General features: G+C 37.7%; 1 protein-coding gene across 1 annotated transcript in view; it reads right to left on the reverse strand.

Moving 5' to 3' along the window:
• The window catches only part of Itgbl1 (integrin subunit beta like 1), a 222,380-nt gene that overhangs the window by 97,413 nt on the left and 104,291 nt on the right, over positions 1–20,676 (reverse strand). Inside the window, exon 7 of the mRNA XM_004663391.2 lies at positions 6,271–6,417. Coding sequence (XP_004663448.2) covers positions 6,271–6,417 — 147 coding nt within the window. The remainder of the gene's footprint in view (positions 1–6,270; positions 6,418–20,676) is intronic.

The raw sequence follows: 20,676 nt of genomic DNA on the forward strand, positions 1-20,676 counted from the left end.
TTAAAGCATGCTAACTGATAAAAATGAGGACATGGCTTCTATTTTTCCAATATCCAAAAGCTACACATTAAATAACTAATCTTTGACTTATCATTTTCCCCATCCCACACCTTCATATAGAGAAGAATGTTGATGAATGCTTAACATAAGGCATGTGCAGAAGCCCTACATACAAGTTTGCTGAAGAAAATGAAACTTCACAGAGGTCAGGGAAAGGCACATTAGACAGGTTCAAGGGCAAAGGGTAATCTGAAAAGGCAAACACCACAATGTGCTGTGGATAGTAACGATAGCAAGAGAAATTACTTAGTTTGATGCTGATAGAAATCAAAGAAAAAAATGTGATCCATGGCAAATGTTTATAAGACAAGGAGCAAAATATGTCATAAAGAAATATCTAAATTGTCACTCTGGGTAATACAGTGAGGACAGCCTCTCCTGTGCTCCTATAGGAGGATATGTTGATGTTATTATTGGGGAGAATTTTATTTAATTCCAAAGTCTTAACTTATTTTCTTTTCTTCAGACCTATGGACTTAATATTCCAGAAACATTGCTCAGGATTTATGTACAAAGTCTGTCACAAGATAGTAATTTATGGAAATAAATAAAGAGCAATATAAATTTCTAAGATTAAAGGATTAAATTATTTTGCTACAATCATATAATAGTTACTATGCAACCAGATAATGGAATGCTATGAAATCACCATAATAATGTTATTGAATTATACCTATAACAAAGAAATACATTAATTATGTATTGTTTCACAAATTAACATAATAAAAGAACCTGTATATTATCTAAAACAATAGCTTTGGAGTCAAGAACCTTGTGTTAAGAGCTTGACTTAAAACTTGCACCCTTGGAAATTACTATATAAGGTTCCAATTCTCATTTCATTTGTGTGAACCAAGAATACTTTCATTTAACCCAATTTTATTGAGTTTGAGCAAAAGTCAAAAGAAAATGCATTTAATGTCCTTAGCACTTACCTTGTTAAATAAATCCACATATTTAGCATTTAAAGATTCACTCACAAAATATACACGTTTGCATTTATTTTGATTTGATATTAATACTGATCACAAGTACATACAGTTTTAAACTTCAAGTATTTATTAATTTATATCTTTAGACTCATGTATATTTCTGATTGTTTTCTTGTTTGTTTGCATTGGCTTTCCCATCATTTCTAAAGTTTGAATACAGAAGATGGTGTCAGGTTGGTGTTTTTGCTTCAATAATAAACATTCTTAGTTACTTAAAACAACAAAAGTTCCTCTTTTGGACTGGAGAGATGGCTTAGTGGTCAAGGCGTTTGCCTGCAAAGCCAAAAGATCCTGGTTCAATTCTCCAGGACCCACTTAAGCCAGATGTACAAGGAGGTGCACACATCTGGAGTTGTTTGCAGTACCTGGAGGGTCTGGCACCCCCTTTTTCTCCCCCTCTCTTTCTCTCTCTCAAATAAATAAATTAATTAAATATATTTTTAAAAATTTCCTCTTTCCCTCATGTTATGCATCCTTGGTAGATCAGCAAAGATCTTCTGACAATGCTCATTCTGAGACCTAAACAGGGAACGAACATCGGTCTGTAAGGCTCACATCTTCAGTCTACGGGTAGAAGGATTATGGCAAACCTTTCCCAAGCATAAATCTTGCTTATATTTTTAAAACAAAGTCCAACTCATGCAGAGAAGAACCTTGGTAATAATAAAGACGTACTTTCAAATATTTTATTTACTTATTTGAGAAAAAGAAAGAAGGGGTAGAGAGAGAGAGAGAATGGGTGCAGCAGGGCCTCCAGCCACTGCAAATGAACTCCAAATGTGTGCACCCCTTGTGAATCTGGCTTATGTGGGTCCTGGAGAATTGAATCGGGATCCTTTGGCTTTGCAGGAAAATGCCTTAATGGCTAAGCCACCTCTCCAGCCCCCATAAAGATGTATTTTTTTTAAATATTTTTTTGTTCATTATTTATTTATTTATTTGAGAGTGACAGACACAGGGAAAAAGACAGATAGAGGGAGAGAGAGAGGATGGGCGCGCCAGGGCTTCCAGCCACTGCAAACGAACTCCAGATGTGTGCGCCCCCTTATGCATCTAGCTAACGTGGGACCTGGGGAACCGAGCCTCGAACCGGGGTTCTTAGCCTTCACAGGCAAGCGCTTAACCACTAAGCCATCTCTCCAGCCCAAAGATGTATTTTTAACTGAAGGATAATACACAGCTAATGGGTAAGCTATCATGAGATGCTATTGTTTTCTTTCTTTCTTTCTTTTCTTTTTTGAAAAACAATTTTAGAATCAGTGACAAGGTGATCCCCACTCCTAGACTCAGGAGTAGAGATTAGGATGAATGAGCATGTCTCTACATTAAGTATGGGTGATCCATCTAGTCAACTGAAGTGATTGTTAGACAGCATAGAAATCAAGGAATTGCAGAATTAACGGAGAACTTAAAGAGATCTCATAGGCTGTTCTCCTACTATTGAGGCATAAACATTTCACTTACACATCACTAGTAGAAGCAAGTGATAATTTAATTTCCAATGGGAGAAAATACCTTCACTCGGCTCCTAAGGAACATTCTACCAGGAGGTATTTTTAATTCTGCCCCAGGAGGTGAACTGGAGGCTTTCAGGCTTTGAAACCCACAGAGCTTGTAATTATTGACTGCTTCACTCATATAACCACAGCTGTGGTGTTTATTCAAAATTACAAAACTAATCTTTTTTCCCTTACAATCCATATATTTACTTGCTTCAGTGATGACAGGACCTATGTGCAGTTCACAGATGTAATGCTGTAAAGAAGCCAGATGATGCTGACCCCTGGGTCCAGGCAATAGTCTGGCTGCCATAAATCATTCTCAAAAACCGATTTTGTTCTAAAAATCCCTGGAGATCAATTCACCCACCAAAGCTCCATTTCTCTGTAAGGATACTAGTGATGTTGATTGTTTACAAACAATGTATTTCTATGGGCTTAAGTCAATGTTGTTTTTTTTTTTAAAATCAGGTTTTATTTTTAGTACATGATAGCTCATGGTGACTCTTGAGAAAGACGAGAAACCTATTTGTTTGAAGAACTAATCTAGTCAGAATTTAGCTGAGATTAATGTGTATAAGCTGATAACTTCCTTGTATGTTTAAATAAGTGAAAAGTTATTGAAACATTTGTATAAAGTAAATTTTTATGTATGAGAGGTAAATTATATTTTTCTCATTTTCCCATCATGCAACATGTGATTTTACTCTCATACATAAAATCTATGAAAACAGTTATAATTTTTTTTCTTTGAAACAAGGTTTCATGCACCCCAGGCTCAGGCTTTCCATGCAGCTGAAGATTACCTTGCACTTGTGCCACTCCCCCCTCCACCACTGAAGTGCTGGAACTACAGGTGTGCACAGTCACTCCTGGTTTATGCAGCACTGGAGATCACCAAACCCGGCTTCTGTGGGTGCAAAGCAAGCACTCTGCCAACTGGCACACGTGTCTGCTGGTTTCTATTATAGGTACTTCTCAAAGTGACAAAAACATTTGAGATTCTGATAACTTCACAGAAAGTAAAGAACATTAAAATACATTTATTTATTATTTATTTGCAAAGAGAGAGAATGAAAATAGTCATGCCAGATCCTAGTGCCACTGCAAACAAACCCCAGATACATATACCACTTTGCGATCTAACTTTATATGGGTACTGGGGAATTGAACCCAGGCCATCTGGCTTTGCAAGCAAGCACCTTTAACTACTAAGGAATCTCTCCAGCCTGAAACTGAATTCTTCAACATAAACAGTGTTTTAAGGTGCCAACCCCCCGCCCCCATCCTTTGTCATTTTAAGACAATTACAAAAATCACTGTATCTTAGCTCTTCTAAAGCGAAAACATCTGGAAAAAGATTGTCAAAAATAATCTATTTTGATATGTAGTTTAAAGATATCCTTGCAATACTTCAATAAGTGAAATGCATAGCTATCCTATGAGCCAGTATTTTCACTCATAAGGATACATCCAAAATAAATTCAAACCCATGATCATTCAGAGATCTTTTAAGTGAGTATTCATACCAAAACTTTTATAGTGGGCTGGGGATATGGCTTTGTGGTTAAGCGCTTGCCTGTGAAGCCTAAGGACCCCGGTTTGAGGCTCCATTCCCCAAGACCGACATTAGCCAGATACACAAGGGGGCACATGCGTCTGGAGTTCGTTTGCAGTGGCTGGAGGACCTGGCACACCCATTCTCCCTCTCTCTATCTGTCTCTTTCTCTCTCTGTGTCTGTCACTCTCAAATAAATAAATAAATAAACAAAAAAAATTATAGTGACCAATAAAACCAAATATAACCTATTTCCTAAATAGTCATCAGTTCATGAGTGGATGAACACCTGCAATATTTTATCCTATGGAATATTATTTATCCTCCAAAACAATAAGGCTTTAAGACAGTGAGAAATGAAAACTTCAGTTATGAAAATAATAGATGTTTTATGATTTAGTTTACATGAAATATTCCATAGACATTTCTGACATGGTCTGAAAGGGAGATTTGATGAATTCACCAATTAAGTCATGTGAAGGAGAGTGACAGGAAGTAGTAAATTAGTGGATTCAGGGGTTGAGCATAAACTTGGAACGGTGGTTATGGGTTAAAATTTTTTTGTGCTGATGAAAAATATCTGGAGGTAGTGTTTATGACCACACAGATCTCTGACTATATTTAAAACATTGAGTTTTCCAATACCAAAAAGCTAAATGTTCTCTTACCTGAATTACATATTACTAAGAATATATTTTAAAAGAATAATGCAATAGACTCAACAGTGGACACTGCAAACCCTATAATTGGCCAGCCAGGCCAACTGAGCCAACTGGTGCAATAGTGGCACATCTATCATGGTGGAAACCAACTGCCCTCCAATTGGACTGGAGGCCCACTCCATGGGAAGGAATACATCCCTGATACTTAAAACTTAAAACAGGGGTAGTCATGAGCCCCAGGGGTGTAACATCTGCTGATATCTGGATAAATGTATATATTATGCTTGTCAAACTGCCCAGTAAGCACTTTTCTTAATATTCATACCCTTACATTAATGCTACTCTCACTTTGGGTAGAGAACCTTCTCATTTCAAATTACAGTGACCTTGTGATGACTCAGAAGGTATCATGGTGCTCGAAAGAAGTGACTGGAGTACTGAGTAAAATCACAATCACACCTTCCAAGGCTCAGGGTCTAATGCAGGAGAGGTGGCAGAAAGAATGTAAGAGCCAAAGGAAGGGTAGGATTCCTTACAACATGCTCCTCCAGACACAAAATGGCCTGGATATCCATGACCTCATAGTGCCTGGATATACATGACCTCATAGTGCCTGACACTACCTACACAAGACCATCATAAGAGGAGGAAAAGATCATGGCATCGAAATAAAAGAGAGACTGATTGAGAGGGGGAGGGGATATGATGGAGAGTGGAGTTTCAAAGGGGAAAGTGGGGGGAGGGAGGGTATTACCATGGGTTATTTTTTATAATCATAGGAAATATTAATAAAAACTGAGAAAAAAATAATGCAATATAAAATAAAATGAACGTTCATGTCCATTCCACTGTCTTCTTTCATAAACAAAGTATTCAATAACTTCAGTAACAAGTTCATCTGAAAGCACATGTCCTGCTAACTTTGCTACTTTCATGTGAGAAATGAATTTGCATTTTTTATTTTGATAAATCTTAAAAGAATGTTCTCCTACATGAACTTTCACTTCTCCTGAAGTTCATCCTGATTCACTAGCAAGAACACACCCAAAGAAAAATATATTCTAAAGTAAGAAAAAAATTATTCTGTGCTCTTTATACACGGATTTTTTTCAAAGCCAGCAATATCCTCCAAATAATGATACTGAGTTTCATAGATGTCAGTGGGCAATTAGATGCTCTGATACAGGGAGCTTTAAACAAACATCCAAGTTGCTTTCTGTTTTATTTTTCTTCTTTTCTTTCAGTGTATCATTGAAGTGAATGAGACTAATAGGCCTCCAAACTAAAGTAGACACAATGAGATGTGAGAGAGAAGGAGAGGCAGAGGGAGGGAGAGAATTTCTTTGTCCAGATACTGCCACTGATTTGAATTGGCCTATTATCAGTTCTGAAAAGCCTAATTTTCCTCCATCAGAGTTATCTTTTATATAAGATATCACATTCATTTGAATCATACCATGAGGAGGAAGGGATGAGACGAGACGGGAGACCTCACTCACCCCTTCCAGAGCAGGGCAGACCCGAGCTTCCCTGGCACTTCCTGGCGCTCTCCTCGGAGGTCAGCTGGCAGGACAGCGGCTGCTCGCACTTTTCCCCATGCCAGCCCACTTTGCAGTCGCATCTTCCACAGTTACACTGCCCGTGACCTTCACAACGGGAGCACAGAGGGGAGAGGTTACATGGAGATAATGAAGCCAGCATGGATTTTTACCTTTTCCTCTAACAGTGTCAAAACTAAGTCAGGGGTCTTAATTTATACAGCATTAATTATTAAATCAAAGAAATTATTTTTTCTCAAATTTTGAAACAATCAATAAATGTTAATGGATCAGGAAGAGTGAAAGGACAGCAATGGCTACTGAAGAAATAAACTGTTTAGTAGGGCTATAAACCTGCATCTATCAATTTATAGATCAATGTGCTTGCACTGGTCTGAAAAGGAAAATTTGATGATTTCACAAATTAATTCATGTGAAGGAGACAGGAAATAGAAGACAAATTGATTCTGAAGTGCTATTATTTTTTCTTTCCAATGGATCATTGAGCTAATCTATATTTAGTTAATATTTGGAGCCAAAAGAACAGAGAAAAACAATGAAATCTAGAATTTTCCCTGTGCTTTATTAAGGTATAATGTACACATAAAAATGGCCAATATGGAAAACTCAGAAGATGATGCTATTCAACATAACACATGTTGTGAAATGATTATCACAATGAAAAAACTGAAACTGTCTCTCTTCCAATACAGGGGTGTTTGTGTGTGTGTGTCTGTGTGTAAGACTAGTCAAGAGCTACCTGACTCACACGTTTCAAGTAGGTGAAACATTATTGTAACTATAGTCACCATTCTGCACATTAGAATACCTAGACTTATGTGACTTAAAGTTTCTAAGTTTTGATCAACTTCTCGCAATTTCTCCCATCCTTCAGACCCTGATAACTACTTTTTGACCCTGTATATAGGAGTCCAACATTTTTATACTCCTATATATTTAAGGATTTATACAGTTACTTTCTGTGCTGGATTATTTCAGATAGTATAGTAACGGGACTATATCTCAAACACACAGACACAATTTTCCTTTAAACAGTCACAAAGACAATTAAGTTGCTTTTTATGAAAAATGGCACAATAAGCACAAGAATCTAAGTATCTCTACAAGATAGTGATTTTATTTCTTTGGTATATATTTCCAAAATATCTAGGTCACATGGAAATTCTATTTTTGTTTTGATTTGGTAATGTTAAAGAAACTTCCATAATGTTTTCCATAATGCTATAATTATTGAAATTCCCATCAACAACGTAAAAGGATTCCTTACCTCTTTGCCAATATGCATCTTTGGATCTTTTATAATAACCATCTTAACACATATGAAGAAATATTTAATTATTTTGATTTGCAACATCCTGTTGACTACTAATGTTGATTGCTATTCATTCATCATTGCATACTTGCATAAATTCTTAGCAAATAAATATCTGGGTCCTTGGTTCATTATTTAAAGCAGATTATTTGATCTTTGGTACGGGCTTCTATTTCTTATATATTTTGATTATTAATGTCTTATTTCATAGACAATCGGTAAGTTTCACCCACTATGGAGAAAGTCTTTTATTTATTTACTTTTTATTTTTAGAGAGAAAGAGAGAGCACCGGCATGCTTGGGCCTCAGCCACTGAAATCAAACTCAAGACAGTTTTACCACCTAGTGTGCATGTGTGACCTTGTGCTTGCCTCACCTTTATGTGTCTAGCTTATGTGGGATCTTTTTAAATTTATTATTTGTAGTTATGGACATAGCACGTTGGTACCATCCTTTCCCTCATCCCTTCCCCCTTTCTGAAGGACCCTCCACATTGGATTTGCAGGTCATCCTCATGCAGATTTTAGGTTGTACATTGTGGGGACAGTAGTAAGTTATGAAGAAGAGGTAATAGTTTTTTATTGTATCTTTTGCTATTATCTAGTTCTGTTTATGTTATTTTTCCTTTTTATGTGGGTCTCTGAGTTCATATTCAAAATATCATTGTCAAGACCAGTGCCATAGAATCTGCTTGTCTTCCATTTCCTGAGGTTATTTTTAAGTATGATGAAGATAAGGTTCAGATTCTGTTTTTTTTTTTTTTAAGTGTGGATATCAAGTCTCCATAACACAACTTAGTACAAATACTGTACTTCCCCCATTGTGCACTGTTGATACATTTACTGAAGATCAATTGATTATTTATACATGGGTTTCTTTGTGGATTTTCTTATCTTTCTCCTTAGTCAATGCTTTTGTTCTTATATGAATATTATACAGCTTGGATTATTACATTTATATAATATAATTTAAGTACCATGTGGTTCCATAAAAATTTTAAGCATTTCAATGAAAATATCATTTGAATTTTCATCATAATTGCACTGTATCTTACATCACTTTGGGTTATAGAGACCTTTTGACAATGCAGATTTCTTTAATCTGTGAACATGGAAAAATTTCCCATTGATTTTTACATTCAATTTCTTTCATCAGTATTTTATAATTTTTAGGACACAGCTTTTCCTTTCTTGATTCTTTTATGCTGAACTATTTTAGTTCTTGACACTGTTAGACAGTGCTGCAAATAAGATTGCTTTCTCAGTTTCTTCTGGAGACAGTTTGATAAAACAAGATCATATATTCTGGAGACTCCACACCTTATTTTCACTCAATTTTTACTTAGCTCCACATGCTTATTTTACATGTTCTTGGCCTAAAACCAGTAGTTGGAGTTCACTATTCTTAAAGATCATCCTTATATGTACAAAAGAAAATCAGGGACTCAGGAAATATATTAAATTGAAACATGAACACAGTTTATAAAGAACAGCTATAAGTAGTGTTATAATAGATTAAAAGCAACCTGTATTATCAATCAAACCAGGTTCAAAACTCAAGATTCAGCCATTGAATTTTGCTACCTATAGAGTTAGGCTATTCAAGTAGTAACTTTTATGGGGTTCGCTTCCTTCGTTCAGTTTTTTCTTTTTTTTCCCCTCACGGTAGAGTTACAGTCTAGTCTAGGCGGAGCTGGAATTCACTATGTAGTCTCAAACTGGCCTCAAACTCACAGTGCTTCTCCTACTTTGGCCTCCTAAGTGCTGGGATTAAAGGTATGCACCACCATGTTGGGCTGACTTCCCTCATTTGTGAAACAGACAATAATACATTATCTACACCTACTGAGAGTAACTAATGTATTTGAAACACACCGTGAAAGTAAGCTATTGTTATTTACTTGAGCCTATCCATGAAGTCAAGTAGACAAAAGCATGATAACTTAAAAAAAAATAAAAATAAAAAAGCTTCACTTCTAAGCCATCCAGATACTTATCATTACAGATGCACAAAAATTTCTACACTTGCTGCAAAAAAATGCTTAAGAATTTCAAAGAAAGTGAAATTAAAATTTTTATATTATTATTTCATTTATTACATTATGAGTATATGTATGTGCATATTTCTGTATGTTTCCATGCTATTCACTATAAGCCTCCTTTTTCGTGGGACAGATGATGAAATTGTAGGTAAAAGTGAAGCGACTTGTTTGGGGACTTTAGATGCAAATATCTCATTAAGTACAAATCCAATAGAATATCAATATGGTCAGTTAGAACTTCCAAGATGAGAATTATACCTTTTGTTTATAAATAGCTACATTTCATAGACCCTTTCCTTCCTGTGTCTTCTTAACACTTACCAAGCTTAAGAAGCTTCCACTATTCTCTCCCATTTTTATGGAAGTAGAACAAATTGCAGAGCCTCAATAGAAACTCGCATATAAATAGCTGCTTTTAAAACAGAAACCTTCCACAGTTAGGGAACAATTAACTCTCCTGTTTTATAGAAGCAAGTAGTTTTATTTTTTTTTTTTAAAAAAAAAGCACTTGGAGATAAGAGGTTTAGTTTCAGTGACACTTAGTTCTTCCAGGAGAAGACAAAAGAAAACACAGAACATGGTTTCTTTTGCAGACTAGTTGATACTTTACATTAAATCTGAAAGAACATTTTGATTGCAGGAGGAAAAAAAAAAAATCTTTACTCCTGAAAGTTTAAAACAAAAAGATTTAGTAGATGAGAATGTTAAGAAATCCCTAACTTACCCAAGAAAATGTCAGCTTCTTATGGTGACCCATGGGCAGCATCATCTCTCTCATAGAAAGATCTTGGACAAGTAAAAAAAAAAAAAAAAAAAAAAAAAAAAAAGCAGAAGCCTTGGAACCAAAGATGATTGGGTTGAAGACAGAGAGATCAAAGACCAGGAGTGGGGGTAGGAGGGTAATATTGCTGGACTATAGACTCGGAACACACATAGAAAAACGACGATTCCTTCCCATGTGTTTATTAACATGTCAACACTGAAAAAAAAAAAAAATCTATGGTGGAATTAAAGAAATCCTAAAGACAGTCAGAAGTTATTAAGAAGAACATTTTAGCATGAGACTCTTGTTTGGTTACTATGAAGGGCTGCTAATTTAACTGTGGAGGCCTTAGTGTTGTTTGACAATGTAAATGTTCCAAACCTGGAAGCAGAAATCTTTGGACTGTTTTGGCTTATAAGCTCTCATATTCACTTTGTTGCTCCCCCGACCCTGCAACTGATCTATTTCTGCAGTTAGTTTTTAACTTCTTTAAGCTTTTACACTGATTATTTTTCTTATTCCTTTTTAATGCTTAATGTTTTATTATTTATTTACCAGAAGAGAGAGAGACGGAAAGAAAGAGATTGAGTATGGGCATGCCAAGGCTTCTAGCCACTGCAAATGAACTCCAGTTCCATGTGCCACTTTGGGCATCTGGCTAATTTGGATACTGGGCAAGTGAACCTGGATCATTAGACCTCACAAGTGAATGCCTTAATTGCTGCTGAGCCTCCTCTAAAGCCTCTTTATTATAGTTAGGATTTTTCTATGTCTTTGTTTTTCCGCACTCCTCAAGGTGCAGGGGAAGGTGCGGTCTCTCCCACTCTGCTATTACATGTGTGTTTACCATGTGATGTCATGAGCACCCTTAAGGATTCTTTCCATGAATTCAGGCTTCAAGCCAAGTCATGCCAACTCTAAGCAAAGCGGAAATCTGTATCCTGTGTCCTTACTTCGTCATATGAGTGGTGACACTTAGCTTTCTGCCCAGCCTTGTACCTCAGGCCTTGCTTATTCATACACCTTCAATGAATTGTTTACTCATGGCTATGAGTTTACAAGATAGTGCCGTGGGTGTGACCGTCTAAGAGATGAAAGCTTTTTGCCCCTGAACGAGAAGGTGGTAAGATGAAAGAAGGCTGTGTGGTTCAGCACCTCCACAGGCACTCATCAGAGCACCCTGGGATGAATATGTCACTTTATGTGTCTTTTCTACTTTCAGTATCAATGGAATAAGTTCAAGCAGAGGGACGTTAACACAAAGAAGGCACTGTGTGAAGGCATGCATGGCGAGTGGTGTACGTGTGTGGCACCCGTGTGAATGATGAGATCAGAGTCTTCTGAAGTTTTCGTTCTGGGGAGACGTATCTCTTAAGTCAAATATCTCAATAAAGATCATAGAAGAAGGAAATTCAAAAAACCATGCCAAATTTTCTATAAATCTGGTTGACTATAATGAGGAAAACTACCAAGTCTGGGAATGAGCGTGGTGGTGGATGCCCACATTCCCAGCACTCCAAAGGTGGAGGCAGGTGGTGGAATCACACAACTGTAAGGCTACTGTGGGCTTCCTAGTAAGTTCTAGGCCAGCCTGGGCTTCAGAATGAGACACTTTTTCTAAATAAGTAAACAAATACAATTAAACAGCATTGCCTACTTTAAACATTAATGAATGACATAAGTTATAACACAGACATAATGTACTAGTTAACTAGTTACCCTCCTTTTTTTTTTTTTTTTCAGGTAAGGTCTGACCTGGAATTTACTCTGTAGTCTCAGGCTGGCCTTGAACTTACAAGGATCTTCCTGCCTCTGCCTCCTGAGTGCTGGGTTTAAAGGCATGCACCACCACCTTTCCTAGATACTTCCCTTGTTTCTGGGACAAAATATCTGACAAAGCTCAGTCTGCAAAAGAACAATTTACTTCAGCTTGCAAATTTCAGAGTAGAGCCCACCGTGGTCGGGAAAGCATGGTAGCAAGCTGTCACACTCAGCGCAAGCAATGAAGCCGGGAGTGGCAAGTGTGCACTGGTTCTCATCTCAGACAGCTCCTCACGTCCATACAATCACGATGCCAGCACATGGCACAGTGCTGCCCATGGTGAAGGTGAGTCTCCCCACCTCAGTCAACATAATTAACATAATTCTTCTAGATTGAACTAAACTAGATTATCTCTCATAGCATTCCCAGAGGCTCAGATCCTGAGTTAATCTAGGTCTTGTCAGTTTGACAACTTGAAACCCAAAAATAATACTTATAAAGCCCTAACCTTCCATGTTCTCTCCTTTATGGGTTTATGGCCACCTCATAATACAAAGCTCCAGCTTGAAAACTCTTCATTGTCCTTAACATCCTAACACTATTCAAAAGCCCAAAGTCGCTTGTGAGATTCATGTAAACCACATAAATGTGAGCTCCAAAACCAGAACAATATGTAGCCAGGAAAAACTGTAAGTCTTCAGGTCCATGTTTATTACCTGTGGCTCATGTTGAAATCCTCTGGGCTCCACAGATCACAGGTAGCCCTACCCCTCTAGCTACGTTGCCTATAGCACACATAGCTTCTCTCTTTGGCTGGCATCTGCCTGTAGCTTTCTTCAGCAGATCTCTGAGGTTCTGACATCTCCAGCATCCTGGGGTCTCCATGGCAACTCCTTCACAGTTTCATCCAGTGGCATCTCAGGGCCCCCTTTCAAAGACTCTGACTCTGCCACACATTGCCGGGCCTCAGTGGCTATGAACTGTGACATAAGACTGCATAACTGTGACACTCTTTCATCTTCTATGCCTCCAAATCCAATAGCTCACATTGTGCCACCTTGGATATAGCCTGGATTCCTTGGACCACTGTGGGCTTCAAATGGAGAAACACTTTACCAGACAGCTGTACAAGGAACTCCTTCAAGTTGGGATGTCTTCTTGCAGACAAATTTGGATCTTTGCAAGGTGGAAGCTCTGAAGGGTGGGTTTGCACACAGGATACATCTCCTGTTGTCCCAGTGAAGTCCAAGAGAGTTATCTTCAATGGCACCGTCTCTTTAATAATCATAGCGGTTTCCTCAGCCACAGGCTGGATTCAATTCTGTCTTGGAATTTTCTCCAACCAAAATATTACTGCATTACATTTGAGTTTTGCTTCATTCATCCACTATCTGTGTTTCTCTCGGCATTCTTGTCTTCCAAAATCCCTTCAGAATGTCTCATTAAGTTCTGTTTCCAGTATGCAAGGGGTTTTTCTATCCAAAAAATGGCAAACTCTTCCACACTCCTCTCCAAAACCATTTCCAAAGGTGTACATTCACAATAGTTATGTTTGTCACTGCAAAAGATTCCTTGTGACAAGTTTTTTTTGCAGTTAGCTTTCTCATTGCTGGGACAATATACCCAAAGGGAAGCAGGTTTATGAAGGAAAGTTTTATTTTTTTCTTATAATTCAAGGTTATTCTCCACAATGGTGGGGAAGACATAATACCAGTAACCCAAGGCAGCTGGCAAGTCAGCCCAAGGTAAGAAAGCAGAGATTGATTAATTCTGACACTCATCATAGCTGCCTCTCTCCTTTTAATGCAGTCCAGCTTCCAGCCCGTGGAATGTGCTAGGGCTTCTCTCTTGAATTAATATAATCAAGATAGTCACTCATAGGCATGGCCAGAGGCTCGTTTCCTATTTTATTCTAAATTGTATACAATTCACAATTATAAACCATCACACATTCCTTTTGTTTTATCTGTAATGAAAACTCATCTCACATATTTTAAGAAATTCATTATATCCAGTCAAAATAAATTTCAGAATGATTAGTTTAGGTAGAGCTGTGTATTTCCTACAAAATCCCTGATACTTAATCTGTACAGTCAAAAACTCAGTGAGAAATGCCAACTATTGATACCAGATTTCAAGGCAATTACTGAATCCAAAAACCACTTGGAAGTGCAAAAGATTTCTACCAGATTCTGAAGCAGTTACTGAACCTTTCACAGAGGACAGGAAATTATGAAATGATATTGTGAGTTTTTTTCCCAAGTTACTAGTTTTTCAAGTCTCATACAAAACTTATGCTAAAAAAGGAGAGAGGTATCATTTATTTTGGATAAAATTATGTAGATGAAATGGCTTGGTTTTATACAAGAAGAGTTGAGGATGAAAAGGTCTGCTTAGCAAGAAAACCCTTTAGATGACATATTGTGTCATAGCACTAGGTTTTTATAAGCAAATAGTGAAGAAATCAAAAAAGAAGAAATTAGGAGATATTTGTCCTTTACTTAGATGTGCCAGGACCCATTATGATCGTCATGTCAATTTAATGTATCTTCTAAACAGAAATAGAAAAAGAAAAGGGAAATTTCACTACATTGGTCTGCAATCTAACACCATGCTGGCTTGTCATATCTGTGAATATTTTAAGCCTGTAGGAGTTCATCTCATTGCTTCTAACAACTTTTCTTCACACTGTGTAGGCAGAAGATCAACAAAATTGAGATTGAAATATGTGGGATGTTGTTATTTATCCCTGATCTCAAACATCAGGAGAATTCAAATTAGAAAATTATTCTCAGAAGTAATCTGAGCGAGCACCACACACAAACACACAACAGCAAACAGAAAGTACAGAGTGTTCAGTGTTGGCTCCATCCACTTACTGTGCCTGTGATTTGTGCCCCAGCATGCCTCACATGATCACATGGACACGAAGTTCACAGCATGACAAGCCATCAAGAGGTACCATGGCCATTCCCAGAAGGCAGAAGTTAGAGAACCTCTCAGACTATTCCAGGAAGTGCTGACATCAAAGCATATGTTTTATTCACAATAATTGTGTACCTCTGAGTTAAGCTCTAAAATCTAGAAGCATCAGTCCAGGATAAATTTAGTTTAATTTGTTACAGACAAATACTTTTCATCTGGAGAGGATAGTTCCTTCCTCTTAAATGATCAGAAATGCCCATGAATTCAAATGTGATGCTTATAAAACTACATGAAGAACATCAATAGAGAAAAACTTCAGAGAATACTTTAGACCTAACTAATACTTGTTTATTTATTTTTTTAAATTTTTTGTTATTTTTGTTTATTTATTTGAGAGCAACAGAGCAGAGAGAGAGAGAGAGAGAGAGAGAATGGGCGTGCCAGGGCTTCCAGCCACTACAGACGAACTCCAGATGCGTGCGCCCCCTTGTGCATCTGGCTAACGTGGGTCCTGGGAAATTGAGCCTTGAACCGGGGTCCTTAGGCTTCACAGGCAAGCACTTAACCGCTAAGCCATCTCTCCAGCTCTTGTTTATTTTTTTTTAATCTATTCAATATATTGAGTTTACGTTCAAGACTAGGCAAACTGAATGTATTTAATAATTTCTTTCACTTTTTTCTCTTAATGTTTTAGTAACCTCTATGATGAATTTTCACACCTAATATATTCCTATGAAATGATTCCATTTACCAATCCAATGCAGCCATAAATCATGAAGATCCTTATGCTTTCACCATTTGGAAAGGCAAGGCAAGGGAAGATGAAATATAAATTTTAAGGTCACACTGCAGCATTCTGTTCTATTGTGGATTGGAGAAATGCAACATAATAGGAAGCAGCCACCAAGAATAAAGAAATTACTTCAATCAGGAAGATTTGAAATTGAAGGCACCTCACTTGTTGGGATCTCTACTTATAGCCTTGCCAATTCAAATACTGTCTTGTGGTATATTCTTTAAGGGTGTGTGTGTGTGTGTGTGTGTGTGTGAGAGAGAGAGAGAGAGAGAGAGAGAGAGAGAGAGAGAGAGTCATGCTTATGTGCAGGTGGAATAACGTGTACAAATCCACCATGTGCTTATAAATAATACCTAGGAATGAAAGAAGAAATAAAACTGATTAACTTGGTGGCAGATGCTATGTGTCAGCATATCTATACCCATGTTTCCAGGATATACTAAACAGAAAGTCATTATATTTGAGTGCACTGTCAATTAGATCAATGAATAAAATAAGAAAGTCAATTAAAAACACTGACTTAAGCTAATGCATTAGAGGGATTTCCCTTGAACTTAAATAAGACCAGTATTCTCAGGATGGCAAGAATGGGAGCTAAAAATAAAGCCACATTTCACCAGAACCTTATTACATTCTAGTCTTGCAGAAGTCGCTGGAGAATATTGATGTAGATGGGTTCCTCCTGTCTCATGACACAAAGGTATCAGCATACTCAAACTGTACAGCACCCTTCCTACAGCACAGCTTAGAGTGATAATTAGCAATCTTGTGAAGTCCAAAAAGTCTCAGCATAAGATGCAGTTTTAATGAGAATGCAGAAATCTTCCAGAGACTGATGCTGGCCCCAGAACATGTTGATGTTTTAAAAAGCTTAGTTTATTTCTTTTTTAAAGATTTATTTACAAGCACACACACAGACACACACACACACACACACACAGAGAGAGAGAGAGAGAGAGAGAGAGAATGAAAATGTGTGTGTATGGGAATGCCAGGGCATCTTACCACTGCAAATGAACTTCAAATTCTCATGCCACTTTGTGTATTTGGCTTTACGTGGGTACTGGGGAACTGGTTTTACAAGGTAGGGTAACACTCTGGCCCAGACTGACCTGGAATTCACTATGTAGTCTCAGGGTGGCCTCAAACTCATGGCAATCCTCCTACTGATGCCTCCTAAGTGCTGGGACTAAAGGTGTGTGCCACCAAGAAGAGAGTGAGAGATAAAGAGAGAATGAGAATAGGTGCTCCTCAGCCTTTCCACTGCAAACAAACTCTAGATGCATGTGCCACTGTGCAACTGGTTTCACCTAGCTACTGCGGAATTGAACCCTGGCCATCAGGTTTTGCAAGCACCTTTAACCATTAAACCATTATCCTAGCCTTTCTGCCTTATTTTTTGAAACAGGGTCTCTCACTGAACCCTAGGGACTCTCTTGTCCCTTCATGCTAGTATATGGGATCACACTACAGTACCCATCAGTTTACATGGGTCGTGGGGATCCAATCTCAGGTCATCGTGTTTGTGTGGGAAGCAATTAACCACTGAGACATCGCCCTAGGTGAAATTCCTTATTTTAAAGTGTTGCAGCCAGGCTGTGGAAAGCTGGCCACATTCTTCAACCAATGAAAAGTAAACTCTCATTTACACACTGACATCTCACTGGTCAAACTACAATGAACTGCCTTCACCAATTCATCCTACCTCAACCAATACTCACAGCATGAAATGTCCACATATTTTCTGATAACACCCCCCCCCCCAGCCAAGTAGCCATAACAACCCAATCATTTACTTTTCTGGGGGATATCAGAATAGGGACAAATGGGAAATAAAGAGAAGAGGAAAACAGGGCAGAAGGGAGAGAGGAGGAGGAACTGAAGGAGAATTAATTAATTCTTTGTTGACACTTCATCTGCTTGGCTTACAGTAGATCTCTAAATCTAAAGAGCATACCCCAAGAACTGTGTGTGAGTTTATTTAAAAAATAAGAATGTCAACAGAGGTATCATTTCTCATCTTCACTTTGTGGCTCCACACAATAAGATGAAACCCCTCACAGGACATTGGCTTATCACTACAATGAAGTAATTTTAAATGGTCATGCCTAGTCATGTAGCAGGAACAAAATCAAGATCATGAATGTAACAAAAGAGTGAATTCATGCCAAATGGAAAGAAGGAGTGGGGGCTGGAGAGATGGCTCAGTGGTTAAGGTGCCTGGCTACCAAACCTAATTACTTGAGTTCAATACCCCAGTACCCACATAAAGGCAGATGGACAGAGCTGCACATGCACCTGGAGTTTTCTTGCAATGGCTGGAGGTCCTGGTATGTGTCCATACTCTGTCTCTATCTGTCTCTCTTTGCTTGTAAGTAAATGAATAAATAAATAATCTAAAAAGGGGGGGCATAACATCAGTGAGTTACAATCTAGTGAATAACCTCCTTTACTCTTTCAGTTTTGAATTGTATGAATTCATGCTTCTCTCCAGACAGTTATTTGAACAGCATTCTTACATTGTGTTTCCAGAACCCTCATACAATTTTAAGTATCAAATTCAATATGTAAAACCCCAAACTCTCCTGTTTAATCCTTCTCATATTGACTAACCTACAAAAGATATCCCTTTAGCTTGCCACTGGACTTCATTAAGGTAATGTGTCTAAAAACAAGCTTGATAAATTACTCATTTATTTCTCAATTAGGTAAATTACCCCAATACTTTCCCAGACAGCTGGATTCAAACATAACAACTATATAAGTCTTCTGCCTAAAACCATCATGAATTTTCTATTGCCTGTAGGTCAGACTCTAACTCTATACAAAATGGAAAATCTGAAAGTTTCTCAACCATTTCCCCCTTCCTTCCCAATACATGTGGTTTGAATCAGATGCTTCTCCACAAATTTATGTGTGTTCTGAATGCTTGGTTCCAAACCTGTGGCAATTTGGGAGGTGGAGCCTTGCTGGAAAAAGTGTGTTGCTGGGGTGAACCTTTAAGTTTATTAACCCCTAACTTGCCAGTTTCCCAACTGGTGTGGCAGATGTGATGCCCAGCTTCTGTGCATGCTATGCTATCATTGTCATCATGGAGTTTCACCTTAAGAGTTTAAGCCAAAGTAAAAAAAAAAAAAAAAAAACAAAAAAAACAAAAAAACAACAACAAAAAAAAAACCTTCCTCCCATCATTAGCTTTTGGTCAGGTAGTTTATCCCAGAAACAAGGTGACTATAGCAACACTGGAGTCATGTCAAACTGATTCCTGTGTCCCTCAAGGATCATATCCTTCTTCCTGCCTGCGATCCCCTTCAGACCTCTCATTACTTTCAATCAAAATATCCTTCAATGCATAAGCTATATGCCCCTAACTTGTGAAGATCTATATTACCCTCATTAGAATGCTAAGCAAGCCACTATCACACCATCCTCAGTATATGTTTGTAATATAGAAGCAATTCAACAGGTCTTAATTCCTTTATTACCATTACATTGATAGCAGTGATGATGATGAAGAATGCTCAGATTATGTAATTTGTAATAGAAGAATTTCCTTAAAAAAAAAGTCCACAAAGTATGTTTCCTAAACAATACATAAGCCATCCTGTGAAGCACTGGGGACTATAAGAGGAAGGAATCCTTCTATAAGAGGAAGTTCCCTTGACCTTTGAAGTCACACAATACTAAATTAGTGGGGCAGAGCTCTCCTCTCTCTTTGCCTGAAGATTTTCAGGACCAGAGGAAGTTTCTTCCCATCTATATTCATCAGCCAAGAAGCCAGCCTAGAGAGATGAATACACATATGTCTCTGCTTCCTGGGTTGTCAAGCCTATGGACTCAAAATCTATAACAACCATCTTTCAGATAATTATTTTCCTTTATCATCAATGTTAGACTTTATTTTTCCTTTTGGCCTTTTACATGTGAGCTCCACATAGCCAAAGGACAAGCCTTTCTCCTTCACTGGTGGACTCCATGTTTCAAACACAGCCCAGATTCTGGCATACAGCATGCATTCCATAAATAATGACAGTTCAGAATTTTTGAATTCATTAATTGATAGTCAGTTCTTTACTGCACTACGGAGTTATTTTATCACTAATTCTATCAAAGAGTTAATGAATAAAATATCCCAAGAGCTCTATTTTCCTACATTTTGTGATATTTCTGTAGCTGCCATTATAGTAACAGGCCTGTTCACAGCCATTAGGTCCATTAATTTTGTACAACTAGATATTTAGACCTAATGTATCCCATCAGAGAGGAATCATGATAATTTTTAGAGTAGGTAGGCTCCCATCTCAAGCCTTCGCCAGATGTGTGAAATCTCTAGAGGTTTCCCATGCACTGGTAGGACCATTGAAAATATTGAATGCTTTAGGATGCTAATTCTATTTCTTTCATAATGTCTGTAAAAGTCAAAATAAATCTGGAAAACACAGAAATGTTTTTTGTTTTTTTGTTTTTTGAGAAAAGAAATTAGGGGTTGAGGAGATGGCATAGTGGATAAAGTGCTTCCCACACAGATGTGAGGACCTGAATGTACATGTGTTCTGGGAATGCTATGGCAAGTTTCTTTAATTCCAGTGTGCTTGTAAGGAGAAATAAATTTTTTTTTAAATGAAACTTCTCGAGAAGGTCACTGGAGAAAAAAGCAGAGAACACCACTTACAGTTGTCCTCTGACTTCCACAAGCATGCTGTGACATGTACACCTGGACTCATGACATGAAAATGCATAGATAACC

This window comes from Jaculus jaculus, chromosome 3, assembly GCF_020740685.1.
Source record: "Jaculus jaculus isolate mJacJac1 chromosome 3, mJacJac1.mat.Y.cur, whole genome shotgun sequence".
NCBI classification, from domain to species: Eukaryota; Metazoa; Chordata; class Mammalia; order Rodentia; family Dipodidae; genus Jaculus; species Jaculus jaculus.